The 27,822-nt window shown below is 48.7% G+C and overlaps 2 protein-coding genes and 1 long non-coding RNA gene across 6 annotated transcripts in view; all 3 read left to right on the top strand.

Moving 5' to 3' along the window:
* Window positions 1–15,237, top strand: part of SLC3A2 (solute carrier family 3 member 2) — a 26,175-nt gene extending 10,938 nt beyond the window's left edge. Inside the window, exons 1-11 of one of the 4 annotated variants that reach the window (XM_083477577.1) lie at window positions 152–289; window positions 1,202–2,759; window positions 3,575–4,036; window positions 6,961–7,134; window positions 7,424–7,524; window positions 8,314–8,382; window positions 8,745–8,809; window positions 10,323–10,527; window positions 11,180–11,323; window positions 13,074–13,184; window positions 14,161–15,237. In XM_083477577.1, coding sequence (XP_083333703.1) covers window positions 3,583–4,036; window positions 6,961–7,134; window positions 7,424–7,524; window positions 8,314–8,382; window positions 8,745–8,809; window positions 10,323–10,527; window positions 11,180–11,323; window positions 13,074–13,184; window positions 14,161–14,508 — 1,671 coding nt within the window. In that variant the 5' untranslated portion in view covers window positions 152–289; window positions 1,202–2,759; window positions 3,575–3,582 and the 3' untranslated portion in view covers window positions 14,509–15,237. Of the gene's footprint in view, window positions 1–151; window positions 290–1,201; window positions 2,850–3,574; window positions 4,037–6,960; window positions 7,135–7,423; window positions 7,525–8,313; window positions 8,383–8,744; window positions 8,810–10,322; window positions 10,528–11,179; window positions 11,324–13,073; window positions 13,185–14,160 lie in introns of those variants that run through there. The other 3 variants (XM_083477579.1, XM_083477578.1, XM_083477576.1) reach the window with 3 other exon arrangements.
* A 2,055-nt stretch (window positions 15,238–17,292) lies between these two features.
* On the top strand, window positions 17,293–27,155 carry LOC310694541 (calmodulin-1). Its single transcript, XM_083477688.1, has 6 exons — window positions 17,293–17,576; window positions 20,247–20,277; window positions 20,942–21,085; window positions 22,318–22,424; window positions 24,220–24,355; window positions 26,500–27,155. The coding sequence occupies exons 1-6, from the start codon at window positions 17,574–17,576 to the stop codon at window positions 26,526–26,528; spliced, it is 450 nt and encodes a 149-aa protein (XP_083333814.1). The 5' UTR covers window positions 17,293–17,573; the 3' UTR covers window positions 26,529–27,155.
* Window positions 25,186–26,400, top strand: LOC310694568. The gene is made up of 2 exons (XR_014519757.1): window positions 25,186–25,516; window positions 25,586–26,400. It is a non-coding gene; the product is annotated as an uncharacterized lncRNA (long non-coding RNA).
* Window positions 27,156–27,822: the final 667 nt, after the last annotated feature.

The raw sequence follows: 27,822 nt of genomic DNA on the forward strand, positions 1-27,822 counted from the left end.
TCAAGTTAAAAGAGCCAAAGTCTGCTTTCAGTGTTGGCTTGTCTGAGAGTTGTTTACTGCCCTAGCAATGAACATTGGGATGGGGGGAAGGGAGGGAAAGAGGACAAGAGAGGGAGAGGAGGACTGGAGCTTTGACAAGTTTTGCTGAGTCAGGAGATGCGGTTTAAGGTGGAAGACTCTGGAGCGGCTGGCTTCTTGCTGGGAAAAAAATCTATTTTTTTCTTCCTACCAAAGGAATTCCAAGATCAGCTGAGGCCGCGCTGAGCCTGCACAATTTATGACAAGCTAAGTAAGCACTGTAAAGAAATGATAAGATGTTTGGGGCTTTCTTTTCTTATTTTAGAGAAGGGAGGAAAAGGCAATTGTGCTTGGGAGAGAGAAGATAAAGAGATTATGCATGGATTATAGACGGTTGTTATTTTCAGGTGGGATTCAGTCACATGTCACCAAATTCATGTTGCACAATTATTGTTGATTGGAAGGTCTTGCAACACAAAACCGCTTTTTGTGATAAGGGAAGGGGAAAATGCACTCAAAAGTGTGTGGTATAAACTTTGCTTTGGCTCAACAGTCGTCTAACCTTTGAGGGTTTTTAAATAGCTTTTTGTTGGCTTTAATTAGGAAGGATCATAGGAAAAATAAATAATACAAATGTATATCACAAAAATAGAATTAAAAATTTGTACTAATATCTGCAATATATGGGTCTATCCTTAGAGGTTTTTAAGAATATTCAGCAGTTTCTAAATGCTTTAACATAAAACGAATAAATAAAATAACCTCCCCACAAGCAAATCAGGATGAATGCTGATTAAACAGCAACCTTCATCTAATCTCCCCTAGGAATCTGACTGGTCTTTGTGAGAACAGGATACTGGACTAAATGGGTTATTTGCTTGATCCAGCAGCCAGGCTTACATTCCCCTGCAACAAATCAGGATAATGCAGCAGGAGGCTTCTTTCAAGCCTAATTTCAGCGTGGCAGATACTCCAGGAGAGGCCTCTGTGGGTGCCCCACATTGACAACCTCTGTGTTCTAGCCTCTGTGTTGTACAGGATCCCTGCACGATTTCATGCCTGCTGCCCACTCCTCAAAGGAACATTGTTTGCACTTGAAAGCACCCAATTTAAGGCAGGGAATAATCAGTTGCTTCTTGCAATTGTCCCAAGGCGGATGTCTACACCTTTGATCTCCCCACAGATGCCGCCACAGAGGCTCAAAGTCTGACACTGACTCCCGCCCTCTTCATTTCTGGTACAGTTCTGTCTTGGAGCTGAAATTGTATAGCAAGGAAGGATCTGAAAATTGCCCCCACTTTCCTCTTCCCACTTTTGCCTTGCCTGAGCAAGAATGGAGCATTGAATGATGAGAAACTGGCTGGGAAGTTATTTTCTTACTTTAATTGTTTAATTTTTGTTACTTATTGACTTCCTTCCTTTTAACAATTGATAGAAGGTACTCGATCTGGGATGGGAAGCCTGCAGGCCTATGCAGCTCTCAGATGGAAAAAAAGTTCATAAAAGGACAAGAAAAGTGATCAAGGGGGTTGGAGCAACCCCTCCTTGAGGAAACTTCCAGGGCATTTTAGTTGAGAAGAAAAGTTAATGTGCCAGTGGCACATGTTAGAGGTATTATAGGTGGGTGCTTGGTGTGGAGAAAGTGAATGGGGGAAGTCTGTCTTTTTCTCTGTCACTTTTTTCCTCATAATTCTAAGGCTGCGTACACAGAATATCTTCACAGCACATTGAAAACTCACCTCTCCCCTCAAGGAATTCTAGGCAATGTAGTTTGTCAAGTGTTGCTGGGAATTTTAACTCTGTGAAGGGTGAACTACCATGCCCAGAATTGTTTGAGGGAAAGAATGGGCCCCAAATGTGCTTTAAAGGCACAATGTGTACCCAGCTGAGGGACAGCCAATAAAGCTGAATAACAGGCGAAAGGATTTATTCACACAGCTCATAGTTAATTTGGAATTTGTTGCCATGGGAGGCAGTCATGGCCACCAACCACCCAAGAGTGACCTCCTAAACTTATAACGGCCTTTTTCTTTCTTGCATATTGCATTTTGCTGTATTAAAGTTTGAATCTCATAGAAACATTGCGATACCGTGAAATAAATGGTGTAAGAAACAAAAAAAGCAACCCCCCCCCAAATCAAAAATCAACACGAATATTGAACAGGATGGACGTACTGTCTTTCATCTTCAATGGCGAATCCACAGAAACGCTGTGGATCACCAGCATGAAGCTCGCTGGCTGCTGGTAGTCCATGGACCACAGTTTGAGCATCTCCAGCCTAGCAGCATCCCTGTTGGCTGTCTCCTCCTGCAAAGCAACCCCTAGGTTCTCACGAGCATGAAAGCTTAGATGGAACCTCCTGGTTCAGAGGCAGTATACCTCAGTTAGCAGATGCCTGGCTGGGGACAAACTGTAAGGTGAGCTGCCATGCACCTCTATGCCTCTCGTGAGTCCCCCAAAGCATTTGGCTGGCTGTTCTTAGAGGCAAAGAGAGAGAGAGAGAGATGGACTTAATTGTCCCAATTTTTCGTTGCGGGGTGGTGATGATGATGATGATACGTACTCATCGTGAGGTTGGCGAGGCAAGCTTCGTTCCACCTTAAGCGCCGGCCTGGGGGAGCCGGGAGGGCGGGGCGGGGGCGGAGGCTCCGAGCCTATTTTAGCTGCCGGCCGGCGAGGCTTTGCTCAGAATCGGATCGAACCGGATTTCCTCGAGGAGCCAAGTTCCGGATCGTTGCAGGTAGAGTTTGGAGAGACCCCACCTGCCGGGCTCGCTCCCCATTCCCCTGATTTTACAACCCGCTTCTACGCACTAGATACACCTCCTAAAGTTGGTATCCAGAAAGCGGATAAAGGCAGAAGAGAAGATCTGGATTACGGGGAGTGGGGTGGTGGTGGATAGGGTCCGGGGGGGGGGGCAGCGCAACGCCTCGGTAAAAGGAGCTTTCTGTTCAAAATCCCCCTTCCCCTCCCCATAGGATTGCCATTAGAGAGCGTGTGAATTTCACCTCTTATAATAGGGAGGGGAATGTATTTGCGGTTAATGGCCCCAGGGATCTAATAGGGGTGGCATAGTGACTGCTGCTGAGGGGGGTTTTTTTGGGGGGGTCTAGTCTCTGGCATACATAAGGGGGTATTCCTAAAGAGGGCTCTGCAAGGGGGGGTTACTAGTATCCAGGAAGATAGGCAGTTTTTGGAGGAACGGAGGTTTAAAAATGGACTTTGTCTCAAATTTCTAAAATGTGAGGTTCTAGGGTTTGAGCCTGCTGAAAGGTTTTCTGTGCAGCTGTTCATTGTGGCTGCTGGGAAGCTAGACGGGCTTTTGGTGCCCCCGGGGGGGGGCACGGGCACCAAGGATAGGTTTGGAGGCCAAGCCTTTGATGAACCCCCCTCTGTTGGATGCATCCAGGAAGGGTAGCCCAGAGGCAAGCTGGTCTCTGTGGAAGACGGGAAAAGGTCAAGAAGAGCCTTTTCCCCAGAAAGGCCTTGTGAACTAAGGGGGCTCCCTTTGCTCCCCCTCTATTGCTTCCAAACCGCCTGCTTCCTTCCCCCCAGGTGGCACCATGACCTCCCCGGGTGTAACCCCCGACACGGAGCTCGACATGAAAGACGTGGAGCTCAACGAGATGGAGACCGAGAAACAGCCCATGAACGCCTCTTCCCCGCTGGCCAGCTCGCCGGGCAGCCTGGGCGAGAAGAACGGGGTCGTGAAGGTGAAGGTGGCCGAGGAGGAGGAGGAGGAAAGCGCCATGGTGGCCAAGTTCACTGGGCTCTCCAAGGAAGAGCTGCTCAAGGTGGCCGGCACCCCCACGTGGGTGCGCACCCGCTGGGCGCTCCTCATCCTCTTCTGGCTGGGCTGGCTGGGCATGCTGGCGGGGGCCGTCGTCATCATCGTCCAGGCCCCCCGCTGCAAGGACCTGCCCAAGCAGGAGTGGTGGCAGAAAGGCGGCATCTACCGCATCCAGGACGTGGCAGGGTTCCAGGACTCTGGGGACGACAACGTGGGCGACCTGGCAGGTGGGTGCTGCAAGGGGGGGGCGTGGGGGTCTCTCCTCCCCACAAGTCCTAGCTATTCCTTTGCAGGAGAGGGCAGCGGCTCAAGAATAAAAGCCTTGCTCTCAGAAGGTCTCTGGTTCAATCCCCAGCATCTCCAGGTAGGGCTGGGAGAGACCTCTGGGAAGCTGCTGCCAGTCAGTGTAGACAGCACTAAGCTGCATAGACCCAGTGGTCTGACTCAGTAGCAGCCGGCTTCCTATGCTCTTAAGGACATTCTATTTGAAGGGTTGTGGCTCAGCATTGGAACATCTCAGGTGGGTGAGCGAGATACCATCGTTTCCAAATTCCCAGCTTTCCAAAAAAAGAGCAATTCTCTAGCCTTTGTAGAACCCGAGACATGAGACAACAAGTATGAGCACTATTTTTATTTTTGTGTGTTCAGAAACTAACCTGATCCCCCCCCCACCTGCTTAGAAAATTTATTGCGGACTTGTAGGTCCAGATTTCCTAGTAGTAATGTGATGTAATTAATGGGCACAGTGCTTGTGTGAATGCCAGTCAAGGACTCTTCCCTTTTCACTCAACAGCCTTGAATGCCGGGGTGGGGGGGGGGACCCATCATGAATATCTGCCCTCCAAGCTAGTCAACAGGGTGCTGTTGCTCAGAAGTAACTGATCTGCTGTAAACAAAACTTGAGAAGGTTCCTGGAATATAACCCGGGACCTATGCTTGCCTGCCCTTAATGCACCCTGCCTGTTCCTCTCCACTGCAGTAAAAACGACTATTTTTCAATGCAGAGTTGCTGGCTAAGGTCATTGCAGGCAAGTCCCGCAATGAGGCTTCTATGGCTCTGAAAATCGCCTCCTGGGCAGTTCAGGATCTCCCTATTGGGCTTTTCTTGCTGCGCTCAGCAGTGCTCTGAGTACATGTGATTAGCAGCTGCCTCTCCAGCCCCCCTTCCCCTTTGCTGGCTGCCCATCCACAGACTGGTACCAGCCAGACTTCCCTGTGCCAAGCAGCCGGTTCTATCCGGCTTTGAAGCAACCACTGGCCTTTGTTTCATCAGTTCCTGACGTCAGCGGGACGCTGACTCAGCACGGAGGCGGCTGGCTGGGTAAACGATTCGCAGGGCTCCACTTCCTTCCTTTCCTCCACTGTCTCACTCTGACCTTGCTTCCTCTGGAGATCAGGCAGATAGAGCCTCGTGGCTGGTTGTGTGAACCCGTGTCCTTATTTGCTCAGCTCTAAGTGCATTTGGGGGTTGGGGGGGCATCCAAAGCTCAGGAAGGGCTTATTTTCTCCCTCACAACATTGGAAGTTTGCTCCCAGGCTAGTTATTAATTAATATGTTTTATAATAAATATAATAGAATAAATAAGCAAAACTGGGCTGGGAGCAGACTTCTTACTACATTTAGATTCTTCTTCATTATTATTATTATTATTATTATTATTATTATTATTATTATTATTTATTATTATTATTACCAAAGTTTATATATTGTCCTTCATTTGTAGATCTCAGGGCAGTTCACAACATAAAATTACAATATAAAAATAAGAACAAAAACAAACCAGTTAAGCTAAGTAATGGTACCATTCTGCTCTTCTGTGGCCAGACCACACCTGGAGTCCTGTGTCCAGTTCTGGGCACCACAGTTTAAGGATGATATTAGCAAGCTGGAACATGTGCAGAGGAGGGCAACCAAGATGATCATGGGTCTGGAAACCAAGCCTTATTAGGAACACTTCAGGGAATTGGGCATGTTTAGCCTGGTAAAGAGGAGACCGAGAGGAGATATGAGAGCCATTTTCAAGGCCCTCAGGGTGGCATGCATTGTTTCTCTGGTTTCTGTTTTTATCAACACAACAAATCTGTGAGGTAGCTGAGGCAGAGACACTGCGACTGGCCCCTCAAGGTCACCCACTGAGTCCCATTCCTGAGTGGGAATTTACCCTGTTCTCCCAGGGTCTCAATCCATCACTCTTAAGGTAGCATACATGTCTTTTTCTCTTCCTCAAGTTTACCCTCACAGCTTCCCTGTGAGGTAGGTTAGACTGAGGGACTGCCTGGCCACCCACTAAACTCCATGGCACAGTAATAATTTGAACCCGGGTCTCCCAGTGGTCCTCTAAAGGTAAAGGGACCCCTGACCATTAGGTCCAGTCGTGGGTGACTCTGGGGTTGCGGAGCTCATCTCGCTTTACTGGCCAAGGGAGCCAGCGTATAGTCCTCTATAATGCCTCTAATAGTCCTCCTCCTCCTCTTCCTCAGCCCTGTTAAATTCCCTGGCCTTTTAAATCTTAACAACAGAAAGTTCCAAATTGACACTAAGGAGGACTTGGGAAACCATTCTATAAACTATTGGCTCATATAATTTTCAAGTTTGTCTCTACAGCACTGAGGGCTGGAAGGCTCTACTGGATTGATTGATTGATTGATTGATTGATTGATTTACTGATTGATTTACTCATTATGTTTCCGTCGCACACAACTGCTGTGCTCTGTTGCAGACTGTGAAGCAAACTAAGAAACTGCACTTAAGTATGGCTTCCTTGCTCTGTGCAAACTGGGAACCGTGGCTAGTGTCTTCCAAACAAGCTATGATTTGTGTAAGCCAATGTTTCCCAGTTTGGATGTAACAGGAAAATATGGTTCCTGGCTTGAGTCCCTGCTCACACAAAAGGAGGGGCAAAGTTCGTGCCAAGGAGCCACAGTGTGCATTCATATTCTGGCTTGTAAAGTCAGGATTTGATCCTCCAAACTCGGCTTGTTAAGTCTATGGCCATAGTCTGTGGCCATAGTTGGGCTGTTAACTCCGCTGGCTGAGTCCTACATCATCTCTGGAGCTAGAATTGAGCAGGGGATCAACTCTCTTGCTGCACTGGCAGCCCAACCTTTATCCCCCCCCCCATAACACCTTTGTTTCTTCCTGTCACTCCAGGTCTGAAGCAGCAAATGGATTATTTAAGTAAACTCAAAGTGAAAGGTTTGGTGCTTGGGCCTCTCCACGTCAATCCTGAAAACGACCAGGCTGGAACCAACCTCAAGGACATCGACAAAAGATATGGGACACTGGATGAGTTCCGGGAAGTCCTGCAGGTGGCAAAGAAAAAAAGTAAGGGCCAAGCATAACCACAATGGCGACTAGCCATTGCTCTGCCTCTGAATTCCAGTTCCTGGGAATCGCAAGGGAGGAGAGGTGCTGTTGTGCTCAAATCCTGCTTGGTGGCTTCCTGTTAAGGCACCTGCTTGGCCACTGTGACAACAGGATTCTGGGCTTTGGCCTGATCCATCAGCCAGGATCTTGCTCTTATATCCCTGGCTGCAGTGCCGGCAAGAGGTCTCTGCAGAAGTTCTAGGAGTCACCTTTCTGACTTATGATGTGCCTTGCCCCTCTCTTTCAGGCTTGAAGGTGGTTTTGGATCTGACCCCCAACTATCGCAGCCAGTCGCCTTGGTTCAGCCAGGAGATCAGTCTTAACAAGGATTTGCAGGACAAAATGAAGGTGAGGGAGGAAAAGCACACAGTGGAGCATTGGGAAGATCTTAAGGTTGCCACCTTTTTTGGGTGGTGATGGGGAGGAATTTCTTTACACCTGTGCCTGGGTATCACAGGTGAGGAGAGTTGCTGCTTGCTTGCCCACCCCCCAGAGCTAAGGTTCCCCCCATCTGATTTATAGAATTATTATTATTATTATTTGTTTATTAATATGCCACCCATCTGACTGGGTTGTCCCAGCCACTCTGGGCAGCTTCCAGCAAATGATATAAAAGCACAGTAAGGCACCAAACATTAAACATCATAGAATTGTAGCGTTGGAAAGGGACCCCAAGGGTCATCTAGTCCAACCCCCTGCAATGCTCATGCAGGTGGCCCATATAGGGTTTGGACCTGCGACCTTGGCATTATCAGCACCACGCTCTGACCAACAGAGCTAACTGGTTTGAGTCTAAATACTTTAGATCAAATTAAAAAACTAAACAAACCTGTAATTGGTCACATATGCCCGTCTCTCCAGCAACTTGGGGCAGTGCACATAGCATTACTGGCCTTGCAACAATCCCGTAAGGGAGGCTGAAATAGCAGGGAGGGGTCTGAGCAATGGCCTCCTTAACGTGAAACAACACTTGTTCCTTATAGCAGGTGGGCCAAAATAAAACTACATTCACCAACGGCTAATGAGCAGGGACTGAGAAGGAGGAATCAACCAACACAACAGGATTTGGGATCTTTTTTAGTGACCCTTGAGGACTAACTGCTTGACTGGTCCTGTTTTTTTCTTCCCATCCCTCAGGAAGCAATTACGTTCTGGCTGGAGGAAGGTGTCTCTGGGATCCAGATCGGGGGCGTGGAGCATTTAAATGTACGTGGTGAGCCCATCCCAACCAATCTCCATTGATTCATCCTTCTCCCTACCCACCCCGGGTCAGGGCACGAGCGCTTAAGGGACAAAGTGAATTCCCTTGTGAGCTGGTATTAAAGAGTGGTGGCCTCCTCTTGTCAGATATATGGAGGTTGTTTTTTTCTTACAGGGGGAGGGACTTTCGGGTTGTACAGAGTGGAAGCTCAGTGGCAGGACATCTGCTTTGCATGCAGAAGGTCAGAGTAGTTATAAGGCCACTTCCTGCATTCCTTCCTGTTTGGGATAGTGGTTGTGGGGTGGAGCTTGAAGTTCCTGCCCTCAGCGTGCATCTATCTCACTTGCCGAACATGTTCTTTCCTCAGGACACCCAAATCCTGAGTGAGTGGAAGAACCTGACAGAAGAATACAGTGTGGACGACCACACCAGGTAGGTACCACCCCCTAAGATGCACAGCTTCCTAGTCTGATCCCCTCCTCCTCCTTTAAGCTCCCAAGCTGTGCTGCATATACATAGTGACTTACATAAGAAAAGAAAGTCAAGTTGATAAATCTGTGCCAAAGCAAACTATCCTTCTGCCATTTCCACCCCTTGCCCCCCATTTTCTCTTAACTTTTTAAAATTCTGCTTTTTGCTAATAATGAGTGAAGACAGGGGTGCCAATTTGAATAAAATATTGGGGTGCCCAAGTAAGCCCTGCCCTGCATAATTGATCATGTGATGTGGTGCACGGACCCCATTTGAATGGCAGTCCTCATCAACTTTGAGGGGGTCTGGTCCCCTCAAATATTTTACTGGGGCTGCCGAAGATCCCTCGGCTCCTAGGAGTTGGTACCTATGAGTGAGGACTAAGAAGCCATACAGGGTGCTGGAAAAGCCCCAGGGCCTTCTGAGCTTCTACTGAAGACATGACAACCCCAGGCCTATTTGATCCATGTTCCATTTAAAAAAAAGCAAAAAAAACCCAGCTTCTAAACATGGTGTAGTTGTTGGATTATGACCTGGAAGAAAAATCAAGGTTCAAATCCCCACTCGGCCATGAAGCTCATGGGGTGATCTTGGACCAGTCACTGTCTCTCAGCCTAACCCACCTCGCAAGGTTGTTGTGCAGACAAAATGGGGAGGCCCAAGTATGCTGCCTTGAGCTCACTGGAGGAAACAAGAATCAAAATATACCTATATACAGTGGTGCCCCGCAAGACGAATGCCTCGCAAGACGGAAAACTCGCTAGACGAAAGAGTTTTCTGTTTTGGAGGTGCTTCGCAAAACGAATCTCCTATGGGCTTGCTTCGCAAATGTCTTGCGAGTTCCTGCTGGTTTCCCCCCCCTCCCCCCCTTTTTCTATGCCGCTAAGCCGCTTATCAACTGATCCGATCAGCAGATAAGCCGCTAAAAGCCTCTAAAAGCCTCTAATAGTGCTAATCCGCTAATCCTTCAGTGGGCTTGCTTCGCAAGACGGAAAAAAAACGCTAGACGAAGAGAATCACAGAACGGATTCTTTTCGTCTTGCGAGGCACCACTGTAATAGAAATAAGAAAGCACAGTAAAATCAGTTGTGCTGTGCTTGGCCCAGGGCTTGTGTCACCTTGATGTCACTCAGCCGCCTCCTATGGTGGTCTTTCATTTGAGCCATCTCTCAGCGGTGGCTGGTGCCTATTGGCTGGTGGGGCAGAAGCAGGAGGCGTAGCCAGAGCCAATCACAGGCACAGCCACCTAATTCTAGTTTTGCCCTTCCTGCTGATTTCTACAAGGGCAACACTGAGACTGAGGAGGAGGAAGCTGAGAGGCAGGGCCACCCCCATCCCAGACTGGTTGTAGGCAGGAAAGCAGGCAGGTGAGGGTTGGCTGAGGGCAGACTGAGATCGATGGGGTAAGTGCGGCACATGTCCTAATGAACCAGCCTCCACTGATCTCCATCTCTCTCTCTGCTCCTCCTTTCAGGGTGCTCATTGCAGTGACGCGCAGGCAGGATGCCGAGGGCATCTTCTCCCTCCTCAACTTGACCACAGGCGTGGATCTGCTGAGCAGCCAGTACCTCCTGGGGCTGGCGAAAGGCGGCCAAGAAGACAGCACACGAGGGGAAGCAGCCGCCAAGATGATACGCCAGTACATCCAAGAAGCTGGAGACAAGTGGCCCAGTTGGAGTGTGAGTGACAGCCTTGGAACCAGACTCTGTGGTTGCCTCTGCATACGTGTGTGTTTGTGTGTGAAAGAGAGCAAGGAGAGTGGTTGGCCGCCGTTTGTGGCCTGTGTGTGGTTGGAAGCAGTCTTGTGCAGATGGCGAGGGCAGCTGGGTACACTTGCCCCAGCCCTCAAAGGGCTAAGCTGGCTGGGGGCCCCCCGGCAGGGAGTGGCTGCTTTTTTGCTTGAGTTTACAGTGTTATTATTACAAAACTCTCACCCCCAGGCCTCAGACAAGCTCTGCACAGGCCTGGATGAAGGGGTGTGTGTGTGTGTGTGTGTGTGTGTGTGTGTGTGTGAGAGAGAGAGAGAGAGAGAGAGAGAGAGAGAGAGAGAGAGATGTGGCTGGGTTGGGAAAACCCAGTGGAAAAAAGAGTTTTTCAGTTGCCTGCCCTGCTTGCATTTGCCTCATGGAATTTCAACCATCGGCCCTTCAGCCACATATGGTTGAAATCGCGTGAGTTAAATGCAAGGGCACCACGGGTGAATTGAAGGTGAACAGGCAGAGGAAGGAGGGACATTTGCAGGCATAGACCACACAGCTACTGCTGCTGCTCTAATGGCCTCATTCTACCCCAAGCTTGATTGGATGCTGACTGTCTGTCCTCCTCCTGCAGGTGGGAAGACCCGACATTGGCCACTTGGCCTCTCCGATGGGCGAGCCTCTCCTTCGCCTCTTCCACCTGCTGCTCTACACGCTGCCAGGGACGCCCTTCACGGACTACGGAGATGAGATCGGGCTGCGGGACCTGCCAGGACAGGTCAGGGTGTGACGTCAGGGTCTGGGTGCTTTGCTGACGGGTGGAGGGGCAGATATGGTGGGGTAGAGTGTGTACGTCGCAGGCAGGTTTGGTTCTCTGCATCTCTGGGTAGGGCTGGCAATTTCCCCCCACCTGAAACCCTGGAGAGCTGCTGCCAGTCATTGTAGATAATACGGAACTCAATGGACCCAATGGTTAGACAATAAGGCAACACCCTGTAGTTCTAAGTAACATGCAAGCACTAGTCTGTGCAAGGAACCTGCATGTCCTTTGCTTCAGGCAGCAAGGTCTGTTTGGTCTGTTGTTTTGCAAAGGGTGCGTGGGAGCAGGAAGGGTCAATGAGGCTGAGGAGATACAGCAGCGGAGGCAAGTTTTCGGTTCTTCTTTCTGGTGGTTTCAGGAAGCTAGATGGGCCAATGGTCTGATTCTTTACAAGGCAGCCCAGTGGAAAGGCACCTGCCTTTTCATCAGCCATAGGCATGTAAATGTGGGCGCACTGTTTTTGAAGACTGGAGAGAAACCAGAGAAAGTGCTTGTTGTGTGAGGAGCATTGAAAGGTGCCAGGAGCTTCAATGTCCCCCACAGACGTGCAGGAGAGGCATTCCTTGGCCCCTGCTGCTGGATAACCCAGTTCTTGCCAAAGGATTGTAGTTTTCACTTTATGAAAACAAAAATCTTGGCAGCACAACAAATGCATTGCGAAGGGGCCTGCTGTTTCCGGAGTTCCCATGGTTCCTAGCAGGAGGTGCACAAGCAACAGCCATCTGCTCTGTGGGCGGATGCTCAAGCAGCAGTATCTATTTGTTGGACCATTTTAAGGCTTGATCTGGGTGCAGGGAGCAGATCCTGAGTCTGTAACATGCTGGAGCTGGCGAAATACCTGCAAGGGCAGGGATGGGGAACTGTGGTCCTTCAGATGTTGCTGAGCACCCAGCTGTCATCAGCCCCAACCAGCAGGGCCGATGGTCAGGGAGGGCGTGAGTTACAGTCCAGCATGTGGAAGGCCACAGGGTTCGCCTTCTGTTCTGGACACATGTCTCAGCCAATCAGGGATCACATATAAATGCACTTACAGAAGGGTAAATCAGAGATAAGGGTCCTGTGCCCATCAGCCCTGGTCAGCTTGGCTGATGGTCAGGGATCCTGGGAGTTGTAGTCTGTGGGGCACGTCTCCTGCACGTCTGTGGGGGACATTGAAGCTCCTGGCACCTTTCAATGCTCCTCACACAACAAGCACTTTCTTAGCGGACCAGATCTGGCCCAGTGGTATCCTCCCCACCACATAAAAAGAACCTTGCTGGATCATGCCAAAATCCCATCTGGTCTAGCATTCTCTTCTTAAGCAGCCCAACCAGATTCTCTTATGGAAAGCTCTCACGCAGTTCCTGAGCGCAGCTGTAATACTCTCCCCAGGTTTGATTCCCAGATACTGCCTTTCACAGTGGATGGAGAACATAGCCGTCATATTCCATCCCACATCACATGCAGAAATGCAAACTTGTGTTTTTATAGTGTGTCAAGCCTCCGGGGGCAGAATGGAATCTGAGCAAATTAAATGGACAAAAACGTTACTTATATTTGCATTGTGGTTTTTGGGACTTGGAAATTCAGATTTCTTCCTGCAAAACACTGGTGGTGGTGGTGGTTTTTAAGGTGCTGCGATGGGTCGTGTGTGATGGGTCTTGTCTTTTTCTGACCCCCCCCCCCCAAGTTGCAGCCATGCTAACAGTAAGTTCTTTTCTCCCTCCAGCCTGCAGCCTCCAGTGTCATTCGTATGCAGTGGGATAATTCAGCAAACTTTGGCTTCTCGAAAGCAAATCAGCAGCAGGTTAACTCAGCAGCCAGCAATGTCACTGTACAGGTGAGTTGCAGGAGTGATGGGGGAAATGTGGGTGGCTCTTGCCAGTAATTCGCAAATGGTATGGGGACACATGCCAGCATGTCACAAATAAATATATCCCCAAAATTATCAGCTCAATGCCAACCAAAACTCCACCTAGCCTAGCATCCTGCTTCTAACTGGTCAGCCAGATGCGCCCATGAAGCTCACCAGCAGGGCATGAAGGTTCATCAGAAAGACTGTCTTGTACTGAGTTTGGTCATTGGTTTATCTGGCTTTGTATTGCCCACACTGACTGGCAGCAGCCCTCCAGGTTTCGAGGCATGCGGCATTCCCAGCCCTCCTGCAGGGTCTGGGGATTGAACCTTGGGGCAAGGCAGTCTCCTCTGTTCCCATTCTTCTCCAGACAAAGTCCAGCCAGATAACTCAGGAGCCAAGCTCAGTGTAGTATAGACCGCTGGTGCCCGTTAGGTCATTTTTAGACTCTGGACTTAACGGTCCAGCATGGAGGGCCTCTGGTGCTGATGTCTGCCGATGCCTTCACTTACCTCAAAACTGGGGAAAACTGGCCCTGCTGTGTTTGGGGCTCCCTCTTGCTCATTCTGCTGAATTGGGGCCCCGGACTTCTGCCTGAAAGTCACCATTGAGCGGGAGAGCTTTCCCTTGCTGCTTGCCCCCAGTGTCTGGTAGGCAGAAGTTTAGGCTGCATACACACCATACATTTAAAGCGCATTCACCTTCCTCCCTGCAATAATCCTGGGAACTATAGTTTAACGTACACATAGCTACAATTCCCAGCAGTACGCCTAGCAAACTGCAGTTCCCAGGATTTCTGTTTGCTTGTACTTAAAGTTTATGGTGTGCATGCAGCCTTAATCGCTAAGCAGTTTTTAGATTTTTAACGCCGGTAACGCGAGAAGTGGTTCATGAATAACTTTCCCCTTGTCTCTCTCCCCTCTCTCTTTCTTCCCCTACCCCTTCTGAACAATCCCTGCAGTCACAGAACAGCGACCCGGCTTCGGTCTTGTCATTCTTCAAGCAGCTGAGCGAGCTGCGGGGGAAGGAGCGCTCCCTCCTTCACGGTGAATACACAGAGGCTGAAACCAGCAACCCGAGTGTCTTTGCCTACCTGCGGGTCTGGGACCAGAACAAGCGCTACCTAGTGGTCCTCAACTTTGCTCCCAGGGATCAGACCATCTCCGTAGTGACGTCCCCTCCCCTCCCAGACCAAGTCACAGTGGAGCTCAGCACGCAGCCCACGGAGGAGAAGAAACAGCTGAGTGTACGGGAACTCAGGCTGGCTCCCTCGGAAGGGCTCCTGCTCAGTTTCCCGTATGTGGCCTAGTTTGACTTGTGGCTCCCCCAGCCTGACAGGGAGGAGCAAAAGAGCAGGGTCTGTGCAACTGTCCTTGCAAAGGAGCAGCCTCTGAATTCTTGAAAGGGCGCAGTTTTCACAGCATTCTGATCTTCCTCTCTCCTGTATCACCTGATTTTTTTAACACCTGTCTCTTCTCTCCCTTTGCTCCCCTAATTCCTTCACTCCTTGTACATTCCTTGACCTGCCAGTATCTGGAAAAAAGAAACTTTTTATAGTAGGAGGGGGGAATATGTGGACCCTCAGGATGTTGTTGAACTCTGACTCCCATGATCCTTAGCCAGGGTGGCCAGTTGTGGGGTAGGATGGGAATTGTAGTTCAATAACATCTGGGGGGCTGTGGGGTCCCTCACCCGTGGTGTAGAGCTTAATGTCCCCACCACCACCGGATACACTAACATGTCATGTGCGTGAACTGACTGTCCACAGCTCCAGTTTTGAATATCATTTCCACATGGTGTGTGTGCTTGTCATTTGGCTGGGCAGCTTTCACACTTGAGAACTGACAAGTAAAGTTATATGTTTTTGTGCAAACTACATGCCCCACCCAGCTCCTTCTAAGCCTCTGTACTTTGTGGAATGAATATTACTGCAGGCGCATAGTGTCCGTGCGAGCCTGTCCTGTTTGTGTGCCTGTCCTGTTTGCCAAAACTGTTGTGAACTGGTATGGAATGAGTTTAATAAATTTCTCTCTGCTGACTCTTGTGGTTTCTGTTCAGAATGGTAGTGTTTATGCATGTGCACACAGCCTCTTTCAATTCCCCTGGTAAATCCCAACTCCTTGAACAGCACAGTTGTCAGTGGGAGGGGTAGTAGTAGTGCAACTGGCCTGGACTTGCCCCCTCAACAGCTTGGGACCAGGTTACTTAAGGGTACATGTGCTCCTCAGATGGGTCACCACTGAGAGTAACACATGCTTAGATTGTACTAGAAACCAGCAATCTGGAATCAATTATCAGCCGAAATTAGACAGGCACCTAAGTGTCTTGATGGCTAGCCGCCAACTGAATATTTTGCTTTAAGAAGTCTTTCCTTGAGGAGTGACCCAGCCATTTATGGAATATTAATTTTATATCTTTAAGATTTTTTTTAAAGTTTGTAGGAATGGTATTCATTGTTCGTTGTGTTTTGATGGCCTCAGGCTGTGACACAGTTTTATACATTTGTTAAAGAATACCTGTTAAACAAGGAGCATAATAGCTCTAGCTATAGGTTTGAGTCTGATGGAGGAGAGCCAGCAGAGAGGGTGTTTTCTAGACTGGGTGACTTCCAGACATGTGTTTACCTTGATCACGTTGCACAAGTGTGGAATTTGGGATTGGGACAAATAATTAAACATCCTGAATATCTCTGGGCTCTCTTTTGCTTCTTCAAAACCCATATTTGCAGCTGTAAACATAGGTTACGGTAGCTTTCAACCTTTTCTGACATGGGACTCATCTTTAACCAAAATGAGCAGGCAGGAATTTTTCTTTTTGCCATAGATATATGGGGGTAATACTGCTGGTGCTCATTTATTTTATTGCAACCCACCTGGGACCAGCTTGTGAGCTGGTAGTGGGCTCTGACTCGGCAATTAAAGACTAATGAATATGTGGATACTAGCAGGCTGGGGCTTGGGGGCCACAGACAATGCTGTGTAGAGGATTGGGCTGTGGGTTTTGGGTACACTACCATAATTTACACCCTTTTCCACAAAAAGTGGGATGTGTATGAATTATTCCTGCAAAAGAAACTCTTGTGAAGAGTTGTTAACATGTTGAGTTTTGGTACTTGTCTACAGTGCCTGCCCACATACCCTTCATACGATACTCAAATGTGCTTCTTGTTACTGCCAAACTTCATTTAATTATTTTGTGAATTAGGTATTTAAAAATACAATCTGTGAAATCCCTTGGAATTTCAAAACCCTGCAAAAAGGATGGGGAGAACCTTTGCGGGGAGCCCTCCAGATGTTGGACTCCCATGAGCCCCCAAGACTTAATGGGGAAGGTTGGTGGGAGTTGTAGTTCAGCAGCACCTGGAGGGCTACATGGTCCCCAGGCCTGCAGTAAACTGACAAAGGAGTACAGGACAGTTTGATACGCCTTCTGGCTTGCACTCTTTATAAAGACTTGAGGAATGAGGTTATCGCCCCTCTTTTATTGTGCATTTCTGGCCGCCCAGCCACTGCCACAGTGTCCTTTCTCTTGTCAGATCAAGATGAGCAGGTGGCAGCAAAGGTTGCAAGGTTTTTAGCTGGGGCAATTAGAATAAGATCCAGTAGTTGATCTTTTGATCTATTGATCTATTGATTCAAAACCGTAAAATGCATTTTATATAGTCGACTTTTTATTTATTTTCTTTGTATATCGCGGCGTTGTTTTATTGCTATGGCCGATGGCTGACGCAAATAAAGATTGGTTCATTCATTCATATGCTCCCAGCAGTCCTAAACAGGAAAAGAAATAGGAATTATCACACCCAGCCATCCCTTTTAAGTAAAGCTCCCCTTTACTTGTGTGCCCCCCCCCCGGATTTCCACCTCCCCTTTAATCGCCCTCTAAAAAATACCGCCGACAGCATCCCTCTCTCCTCCCCAACTTCCTCTTCCCCGTAACCCACTTATTTACATTCCCGCCCCCTCCTCCTTCCCGGCTCACAACACGCCCTATTTCCTCGCGGCTTTCCCTTTAAGCTGCCTCCCCTGACGCAATGCAGGTGAGGCTAAGCCAATGGGACGTCGGGCGGCGGCGCACGTGACTGCGGAGGGGGCGGGCCCGGGGGTTTATTTAAAGGGCCGCCTTTCCTATTGCTGCGGCCGCGGTTGCCGGGGGCTCGCCGGAGGGAGGGGAATGCGCGTGCGCGCGGGGCCCGGGAAGTAACGTTCGGCGCTTGCCGTTAGAGCAGAGGAAGAAGAAGAGGAGGAAGAAGAGGGCGAGCGAGAGCGCTTGCGCGAGCGGGGCAACGGCGACGACTCAGCCCCGGGTGGAGGGAGACGGACGCCAGCCAGGAGCCGAGAGGTCGCAGCGCCGCTTCCCCTCCCCCACGTCACCATGGTGAGCGAGGGAGGGGGCTTAAATGGGGAGGGGGGCGAAGCGTGAGGTCATGTGAGGAGGGGGGTCTCGACCTCCCCCCCCGCAGTGTGGCGTCTTAAGGAGGGAAGGGGTCAGGCCCCTTTTCTCAATGGAGGGCTATATGGGGAGGGGACCCTCTCCAAAATGAAGATATGTGTGTGTTGAGAAGGGGTCTTCCATCATGGAGGTCTTACGATGGTCAAGTTCAAGATAAATAAGGTTTTTAGGATTCACATCCCATCCCCCAAATAGGATGTGCGTGGAGTTGGGTTAATAAAAGATGGGGGGTGCTTCCATGTCTGATGGGGACGGAAGATGGGGGCCTTTGTGGCTTTTATCATATTACTGGGTCACGGGGGGGGGCTGGGACATCCCACCAATGATGGCATATTATAGGGTGGAAGCTTATGAAGGTGAAGAGGTGGGAGGGGTTCAAAGTGTCTTTCCCTCTCCCACCCCCCATTTTTTATTTTTACCCATGTTGGGGGTTTGAGCAGCTGGAAGTGGATGGGTTAATAGGAGATGGGTGTAGAGGAAGAAAAAGCTGTATATGGCCAGCTTTCCCTTCCCTTTGCAAAGGATGTGGGGGTGATGAAGTCTAAGGGGAATCTTTTAACTTCTCCCCAAAAGCGGGAGGAGCCAAGAAAGGAATTGCCTCAAAAACAGCTGCACCTGTGGAACACACTCCCCTTAAAAATGAAGGTGGAAGTCTTCTTGGAATGGGATGGGGTGGAGGAGTCCCAAAAGGCCTCATAAAAGTATGCAGCCCTGGCAGAGAGAGCTTTATAAAGGCTGGGATGCTGAGAAGAGGATCCCTTAAATAAGGGAGGATTTGATAAAAGTGTGGATAATGGGATAGTGGGGGGGGTTTCCTCATATTACCCCAAAAGTGGGGTGCTCAGCTAAGAAGAGGCAGTTGATAAAAATGGAGCATTGGTAAGAAAACTCCTGAAGAAGGAGGGTGATGTAGTGACGAGATAATATGATAACGGGGTTTGCATTTCCTGAAATGGGAAGAACATAATAATTTGCAAAATTCAGAGCAGGTGGATAGGAAAGGGGGTGCCTTTAAAAGAAGATTCTGTTGTGTGACTAGAAAACCTCATTTTGAGGGTACTTGAACTGCTGAGAAAGAGAAATGGTAGTGGACACCTGATGGGGGAGAAAGGAGGCTTGTGTATGCAAGGGGGGGGTGAGAGTAAGAAGTGGAGGACACACACTTTGAGGAGTTGTGTGCATGCTTGAGAAAATGACTGTGCTTAAGGCATCTCAAGTTTAAAAATGAGATAATGACAATATATAGACAAGGGTATATTTCAAAGAGAGGATGCATAGGAACGTTGGACTTGGTTGTGAGGAGTGGATAGTAAATCAAAGTTTTAAAAATGCAAAATAATGTGCTTTGTAGAGATCCAGATCATTGGTCCATCTTGCTCAGTGGCTCTCTGGGTTTTCTGGCAGAAGTGCTCCCTAGCCCAGCATGCAAAGGAGGTGCTCTTCCACTGAGCTACAGCCCTTACCTAAGGCCTTGAGAATGGAAATATAAAGGGAGCAGGGGTGAATCCCAAGACAGATGATGGGGTTGGGAGATACAGTATGAGCAGACAGGAGGGAGGATCGGTGTTTGTTCTCCCTCTCCCTCATGTGGTTTCCATTAAAGAAAGAATTAGTGGAAAGACAGTTGAGAAACTGGAAAGAGGAGCTTCCCTGAGAGAGGATTAAAAACTCCCCTTATGATTATAAAAGGAGAACATTGAAGGGGTTGGTGTGATGTTGGTCACGCACCTTCAGATGAAGAGGGGAGGGGCACATGTTCCCAGGCTCTGTTGTGTCCTCCGACTGTGAAAACGCAGCGTGTACCCTTCTTAGGGCAAAGACCTCCCTCTCTCCTGTTTTTGTGCTTATACTGCTTTGTAAACCACCATAAATGTTGGTTATAAATAGAAAAATGCTAACCATCAAAAATGTGTTATTGACACAGGAACTTGGAGCATGTGATAAGGAAGGGGTAGGAGAACTTGAAGTAGGTGAGGTGGGAACCATAGGTGGCAGGAGCCCATCCAAGTTTGGAAGCGGGCAGTACAGGGTGCGTGGAGAAGAGAGTCAGAGAGGAGCTGGTGGCCTCATGTTGCCCTTCCTGAAGGCTGAAGTTGATGGACTGTACCTTGGGAAGAGCACCTGCTTTGCATGCAGAAGGTCCCAGCTTCAATCTCCAGGAAGGGCCAGGAGAGACTCCAAGCTGAAATCCTGATGAACTGCTGACAATCAGTGTTGACAGTCCTGAGCTTGATGGACAGATGGTCCAAGTAAGCATAAGGCAGGCCTGTGGGGGTGTTCTGTTCTTAGTCCATATCACTCCTTCTACTTGGGTTGAGTGTAGATGTGAGTCTTTGGGAGAGAGTGGAGGCAACAACTGCATTGAGCTCAGAAGTCAATGAGAGTGAGTGAGTGTGTGTGTGTGTGTGAGAGAGAGAGAGAGAGAGAGAGAGAGGGAGAAAGAAAGAAAGAAAGAAAGAAAGAAAGAAAGAAAGAAAGAGAAAGAGAGAAAGAAAAATAAATGGGGTGCGGCCGTCATGGACCAGGAAGGTGAGACCTGCAAAACTTACTGATTTTCTCTCTCCTCCCCCTCCATTCTCCATGGCCTTCCTTCAGGCTGATCAGCTGACAGAGGAGCAAATAGCAGGTGAGAACTTATTTTGCTCCTGGGGACAGGAACATTGGCAGCATCTGTCAAAATCTAAAGAGTTGGTCTTACCAGTTGTGCGGCATAAATGCCAAGAGAGCCAGCAATTGGTGCTGGACCTGGTCCTCCATCCAAACTCTTGCTTGGCCCTGAATGTCCTAGCTAAACTCACTGCCTCACAATCTCCCAGCCTTTGCTCCTTTCCTGTGTAAAACAGGAGCATGTGTAATGTCCTTCCTCAAAAGTATTTCTCTGAATACTGCTTGACCCTACTGATTTAAACCCTTAAAGCCAGCTGAGTGTACCTTGGAGGGAGGGGAGGCGCATGTTGATGTAGCTGCATCCTGAAAAAATGCTATTAAAACAGTACTGGGTGTTTGGGCCCAGGATCTTTTAAGGGCTGATGCATTAGGGCAGTTCTATCCCCCAGCAAGACTTTGATAACCTGCATGGGAGAATACTTGCGTTCTTCCGCCAGACACAGCCTGGGTAGTCCTTCCCCTCTCCATACTGCCAAGGTGATAACTGAGTTTAGGAGGAGGTTACAAATGTACTCAGCTAGCCCCTTTCCTTTCTGGTTTCTTTTCTGAGTTTGGGGGATGGGACTTGGGTTGGAGGGGGTAATATCTGGCCCTGAGCTATCTCTCTTCCCTGCCTCTCTCAGAGTTCAAAGAGGCCTTCTCCCTCTTTGACAAGGATGGCGATGGCACCATCACCACCAAGGAGCTTGGCACCGTCATGCGCTCCCTGGGGCAGAACCCCACCGAGGCGGAATTGCAAGACATGATCAATGAGGTGGATGCTGATGGTGAGCTGGGCACTCAAGACTGGGGATGGGTGGGAAATGGGGTGGTGCTGGAACAGGTATTGGATTGGATTGGAACAGCTGGAACTGGAGGATTGGCCCTCCAGTTAGGATTGTCTCATTTCTTTGGTCCATTTACGTGGTGCAGGTGAGAAATTGACAAATTTATTTTAGTCTTTGTAACTTGCCCTAGCTGAGGGACGCGGGTGGCGCTGTGGGTTAAACCACAGAGCCTAGGACTTGCCGATCAGAAGGTCGGCGGTTTGAATCCCCGTGATGGGGTGAGCTCCCATTGCTCGGTCCCTGCTCCTGCCAACCTAGCAGTCCGAAAGCACGTCAAAGTGCAAGTAGATAAATAGGTACCACTCCGGCAGGAAGGTAAACGGCGTTTCTGTGCACTGCTCTGGTTCGCAGAAGCGGCTTAGTCATGCTGGCCACATGACCTGGAAGCTGTACGCCGGCTCCCTCGGCCAATAAAGCGAGATGAGCGCCACAACCCCAAAGTCAGCCACGACTGGACCTAATGGTCAGGGGTCCCTTTACCTAACTTGCCCTAGTGAAAGGTCTCAGGTTTGGGTAACAGTAGTTGCATCCTACGAGATGCATAAGCCCCAGTCCTAATCAGTCAGAGCCAAAGTAGAAGATGGAAGTGAACATTTGGAGGATTCTGGCAGCCTTTTGGGTGAAAGCGACAGCAAGCTGTCCTTGGTGTGCTGTTGAAACCTGGGCAGGAAGGTGAGGAGTTGCCGCCTTGAACTCACAGGCTGATTCTAGTGGAAGGACAGCCTGGCTGGGTTGCAGGGGTTTGCCACCCTCTGGACTGATTATACACCCACCACCCAACTGGGTTCCTGCCCGAGTTGTTCATGGGTGAACTCCCTTAGCTGCCTTCCCAGCTTGAGGATAAGCCAAGTGCCTTCATGGAAGGTTGTGGCTCCTTCCTAAAGAGAACAGGGCCTATCCGGCACTTACATGGCCCTTTCCCCTTATTCCCCTCAGTTACTTGAACACATACCTGAAACTGGGTTTCTCCACCCAATCTGGTGTTTGGCAAAGCCATTGTTGTCCTGTCCAGGGGGAAGAGGAAAGCGTTTTCAGCAGCCATTGTTCCCTTGAAAAGTATTGACCCTGCTAGGCGGGAGGGCAGACCAGCGGACAAGACTTCCATGTTGCTACACAGGTGATCTCAGCAGCAGTTTTTTAGGCACAGCACTAAAGAGCTGACCCTTCTCCAGGGAATGGCACCATCGATTTCCCAGAATTCCTCACTATGATGGCTCGGAAGATGAAGGACACGGACAGCGAGGAGGAGATTCGTGAGGCCTTCCGAGTCTTTGACAAGGTAGGGGGGCTAATTTTGTGATGAAAAGATGTTTGCTAGGATTCTACACAACTTGTTCACTAGTGGAACTAGTGGCATTCTGCACATGCTCAGCAGCCCTTTTCTCCAGTGGATGGCCTACAGCAGGAGAGTTGTTTATCCCAGGTGTGGGGATCCTTTGGCCCTCCAGGTGTTGCTGAACTACAACTCCCATCATTGGCAATGCTTGCTGGGGCTGGTGGGAGTTGTAGTTCAGCAACATCAGCCAAAGGTTCTGCTGTATCCCAGCATATGAGACTCTAATTCCAAGGCCTCAGGATGGGCTTGGAAAGAGATTTCAAGGAGCCCAAGGGTAGGAATTTTTCAGCTGAACATGAATGCCAAAGGTCACCTCAGTCCTGTAACTAGAACAGTAAAACTAACACCAGCTTTCTTGCTGGCTAGCTGCCGTTCTTCCTGGTTGGGAGCAACACTTTCACAGAGGTTTTCCAGTTTCTCTGCCCTTTTAGCTCTGCCGCCTTGTTTTTCTTTGAAGCAAAATTATTCCAATGACTCGGGAAAGGTTGTACAATAGAAACTGCTGCTGTTTAGCTAGAGATTGAAAATTGCTGAACACTTTTCCGAGGAACTACTGGCGGCAAGTTCCGTAGTGGTCAAAGCGTTTCCCCTTAGTGGCGGCCATTATGATCCTCCCTCTTCTACTACAGAGGATGGTTTGGTGTCCTACTAGAGAGGCATTTGGTTCATATGGGAGAACAGTGAAGCCAACAGGCCTGGCTGATGCTCTGTGTGAACTGGGGGTGGGGTTTTAAGTGCTTCCTAGGCTCCTTTGTGAAGTGCAGCTTTTTGGTTACAGATAGGTAGCCGTGTTGGTCTGCCATAGTCAAAATAAAAAAAATCCTTCCAGTAGCACCTTAAAGACCAACTAAGTTAGTGTGTATCTGAAGAAGTGATATACTGTGTGTATCTGAAGAAGTGTGCATTCACACGAAAGCTCATACCAAGAACTAACTTAGTTGGTCTTTAAGGTGCTACTGGAAGGAATTTTTTTATATTGCAGCTTTTTGGTGAGTGCAGTAACGTTCCTCACACGCGTTCAGTCTCATTGAGTCGCTTTGGGTTTTATTCGGGGCAAGAACTCCACTACCATCTGAATCCAGGCCACTTGGCCAACTGGCTAGGACATGAGGAATCTGTTCCCCAGGTTATCACACATGTTCCCCCTCCCTTCTTTGCAATTTGAGAGAAAATTGTCTGGAGAAAATGTCAAAACAAAACAAATCTGCAAATAAAATAAAAACAATTCCTTCCAGTGGCACTTTAGAGACCAACTAATTTTGTTATTGGTATGAGCTTTCGTGTGCATTGTAAATTTGTAGAGAGGAATGGAGAAAGGGTCTCTTCAAGGAGGAAAACATCTTTACAGAGGAATAAAAGTGGAAGGAGAGAGAAAATAACTGGGTTAGAAGCCGTGTAGCTTGTTTGGAAGTATTGTTCCATGGTCCACAGCGGAAAGGATCAGTATCTGAAGTGTGTGGGTTAAGAACATAGGAAGACCCTTTCTGTTGGATCAGGTCAAAGGTCCATCTGCTCCAGCAATCCTGTTCTTACAATGGCCAGCAAGAGGGACCACCGCACAGCCACATAAATCATTTCATAAATAGTCCCATGCATCTGTGCTTCTTCTTGATGTTTCTTTCAAAGTTCATTAATTTGCTTTATGGGGAGGATGGACAAGCCAGTTGTGGATGGAGTAATAGGTTATTATGGGTGTCGACGTCCTCTGCCTCTCTCCCTTTCCTGGTTCCACACACAGGATGGCAACGGCTACATCAGTGCTGCGGAGCTGCGTCATGTCATGACCAACTTAGGCGAAAAGCTGACGGATGAAGAAGTTGACGAAATGATCCGGGAAGCTGACATAGATGGGGATGGACAAGTCAATTATGAAGGTGAGGAGGGGAGTTGGATCTGGTGGCACGAGTGGCATCACAGAGCCGCCATCCTCTTGGGCAAGTCGTCTTTGTTTCAATGGGTCTTGCTCAGGAATTATGGCCCACATAATTTTCAGAGATTTGTTTAGAAAGATGGACGCTAGAAACTTGTGTAGATCTTTTAAAAAGCCCCAAGAACCTCATTTATTTATTTTTTAAGTGATTGTTTTGACCTGTAAAGCCTTACACGGCTCAGGATCTCAATACCTTAAGGACTGCCTCTCCCCATACAAACCAACCTGGACCCTGCACTTGTCATCTGGGGCCCTTTTCTATACCCCACTCCGTAGACCTTCAGAAAGTGACAACACAAGAACGTGCGTTTTCTGTGGTGGCTCCCCGCTGGTGGAATGCTCTCCCCTGGCGCCATCATTACATATCTTTAGGTGCCAGGTGAAAACATTCCTCTTTACCCAGGCCATCATCCATTAAATAATCTATGACCTGTTAAATGTGGGGGGATTGTTATGATGGTTATTTTATTATTAAGCTGTATGTTATGTTTTTGTGCTGCTTAAACTATGTTCTGCCCGAGGGTCTCTGGATAAAGGGCGGTATATAAATAGAAACAATAATAATGATGGTAAGGATTTGCTGAACTAACAAATTGAAGTGGAATACAAAGAAGGGAGGTAGGAGGAGGTCTGGGGAAATAAGCGTAAGGAAGATACGTTATGGAAAATTATTTGTTTTTTAACTGTTTTTATGTTGTATTTTGTTTCTTTTTATTTTTCATTTTCACTGTTATACTTTAAAAACTTTAATAAATATATTTTGGGGGGGAAATAATAATAATGGATAATAATGAAGATGATGAATGGGCAGACTCTGGCCCTGGGACAAATAGTGCCCTTGGCGAGAAGAGTCTTCTTTGTGCTCCTCCCCCATGGTCAGTTTTGCAGGGCTGCTCACAGGGCTTATGGGGACTTGGGCAGGTGTGGTTTGGCCGTGCTACAAAGACTGATGCATGTGTGTATGAAGTCGGGGGCCATATGAAACAATTGTTGCATCCCATGACTACATGGGAGAATCCTTGCTCGCAACACCTCCTTGTCCTGGGAGCAAATCACCTGAGAGGTGTGCTTCAGTTTGTGGGGATAATGGAAGAGAGTTTGGCTTGTGCTTCTCCAGAGTACCTCCTCCAAATTCCAAAGCCCTTCCGGTGGAGCTTCTTTCTGCTTCCTGGAGCTACATCTCTTCTGGTTGTGATTTGCTGCTGGCCTCCTCTCCGCTGCTCTCGCAGGAAAGCCTTGTGGAGGTTTAGGCCTCTATTCTTCATCATGTTCAGCACACACAATGGCTGGGGCTGCAAGTCCCCCTCCCTGAGCTCCATCACTCTCTCCGCAGCTACCAGAAGTAGGCCATTTGTTGGAATGAGGTAACCAGGCTGGCAAAATCCCCCGGGCCCAGAGTAAGGGTAGATTGGTCTCTAATCTTATTATTGAGTATTTCATTGTGAATATGAGGGTCGGATTCACGACGAGTGCAGTAGCCCAAAAGGAATCTTCAAACAGGAGATCTGTACTTTTGTTGACCCTGCTCATGTATCAGCTGAAGAGTGACTTGAGCAGCTGGAATTTTGCAGGAGTCCATGGGGATACTTGTACATCCTTTATAAGCTACCAGAAGAGGCACTTACCGCCCACTGTGTGGATCTACACAGAGTGCTCACTGATGGCAACCACTCCAACATCAGTGGTGCAGATATTTGTGCTAAGCTGGGTCATCTTTGTCAAATTCTGTCTCCTGGTAGAGATGCCTTGCAAGTTCATCCATAGTACCAAAATGACTGATGTCTTCCCAAACATCTGAGTAGCACTATGAAGTCCCCTGACACTACTTGCTTGCTTTCCGTGCCAAAGTTCTTAAGCTTTTTGGGCAAAATCACAAAAAAATGTTTTTGAGCATATGCCATGGACTGCCATATGTCTGGCTATGTCTTGGAAAATCCAGACCTTTGGCAACCCTAGGTAAGCACTTAAAAAAATAACTCCATTATTTTTATCTTTTAAAATTCATTGGTAGGAGGATATGTTTGGAAAGGTGCCTGCCTCTTGAATGCCCTGATTTACTTCCCTTTCCTGTCTCCTTTGCTCCTCTAGAGTTTGTACAGATGATGACTGCCAAATAAGAGAAGCAGCGGCCACCCCTTTCCCTTTCCCTGTGCAGAATGGAAGGACTTGTCTGCTTACCATAGAAATCTTCTCCAGCTCCTCCTGTCTGTCTGGCACTCAACGCCTCCATTGATGCTTTAGCGGTTTGTGGCCATTCTCTGCTGTCTCTTCCCCCTCCCTCTTGGTTTACATGCTTGTGCCCGCAGTGGGTACAGCTGGGATGGCAGGAAGCCAATGGAGAGCCCTGGCCAGGAGAAGCGGCGCAAGGCCCAACTCCTAGCATTGTGGGTGGCCCAGTGGTGGAGAGGGGCTGCTGTAGTGAAGGCGCCCCTCCACCCTTGGCTCCACCGCTGCCTTGTGCCTGCGCTCCATCCCTCTCCAAAGGCCACACCCCAGTTAGTGTGTAACCCTTGCATCCATGGACTGTTTTGTTCAGCTGAGTGCCTCCTTCCACCATCTGCAGTTGTCTTCCTGGGAATATCTGCATATCTTGGGTATATTGTAACTGTTAAACCTCTTAATAATTGCCGTGCCCTACCCTCTCTTCCCTTACCTTCCAGTGGCTTCAGGGAATGATTCTGTTCCATTCCAGTTGGTGTACGGTTTCTTTTTCTTCTTTTGAATAAAGTCTGTGTGTTTCAAAAGGGTGGGCCCAGTGTGCTTTGTCTAAAGACAGTTTTCTCCTTCAAGGCAACAGGCTGCATCATCTATTCCTCTCACCGGCTTGGAAGCAGATCTCTGTAGAGATCCCCTTCCCATGCAAAGAGCTCCACAGATCCCTTTTCATTCTTGTCTTCCCAGAAACTAGAGAATAGCATTTTCTCACAAGCTTCCCACCTTGTGTGAATCATCACAGGGGCTGTTTCTGGTTCTCTTGGATGGGGGTGGCTTAAAAATGGGGCAGACAGCCAATGGGGCATTTTAGCCTGTAGGGAGGTTTTATTTGTGCATAAGGGGTGTTTATGACGACCTCAGAGCAGCACCAGATTGGAGGAAGTCAGAAACTACAGCACACTGGGTGTCCAACATGGGAAAGTGTCCAAAAAGTGGGCAAGGCAAGAGAAGGAAATTCTACACTGGCATCCAAAACTGCAAGTGTGGCCACAGGGGAATCCTTATGGGAAGACAGTGGGGGCTGCAGTTGGATTTGTGGGGCCTAATGAAAGCACAATCAAGGGATCATCTTGAGTTCTGCATGGTAACCTTGACACATAACCTGTTCCAGGCCTCTTGCACCAAGCTGTGCAAATCAAACCAGAGGTTGGGACTGCTCATGTGGATTTACTGCAGGAATGCATCAACCGCACAATT

Source organism: Podarcis liolepis, assembly GCF_965112155.1.
Source record: "Podarcis liolepis genome assembly, chromosome: 15".
Taxonomy (NCBI): domain Eukaryota; kingdom Metazoa; phylum Chordata; class Lepidosauria; order Squamata; family Lacertidae; genus Podarcis; species Podarcis liolepis.

Coding starts and splice junctions, on each gene's coding strand:
- LOC310694541 (XM_083477688.1), top strand. Junction 20,278..20,941: donor GACAGAGGAGCAAATAGCAG/GTGAGAACTTAT, acceptor TGCCTCTCTCAG/AGTTCAAAGAGGCCTTCTCC. Junction 24,356..26,499: donor TGGACAAGTCAATTATGAAG/GTGAGGAGGGGA, acceptor TTGCTCCTCTAG/AGTTTGTACAGATGATGACT.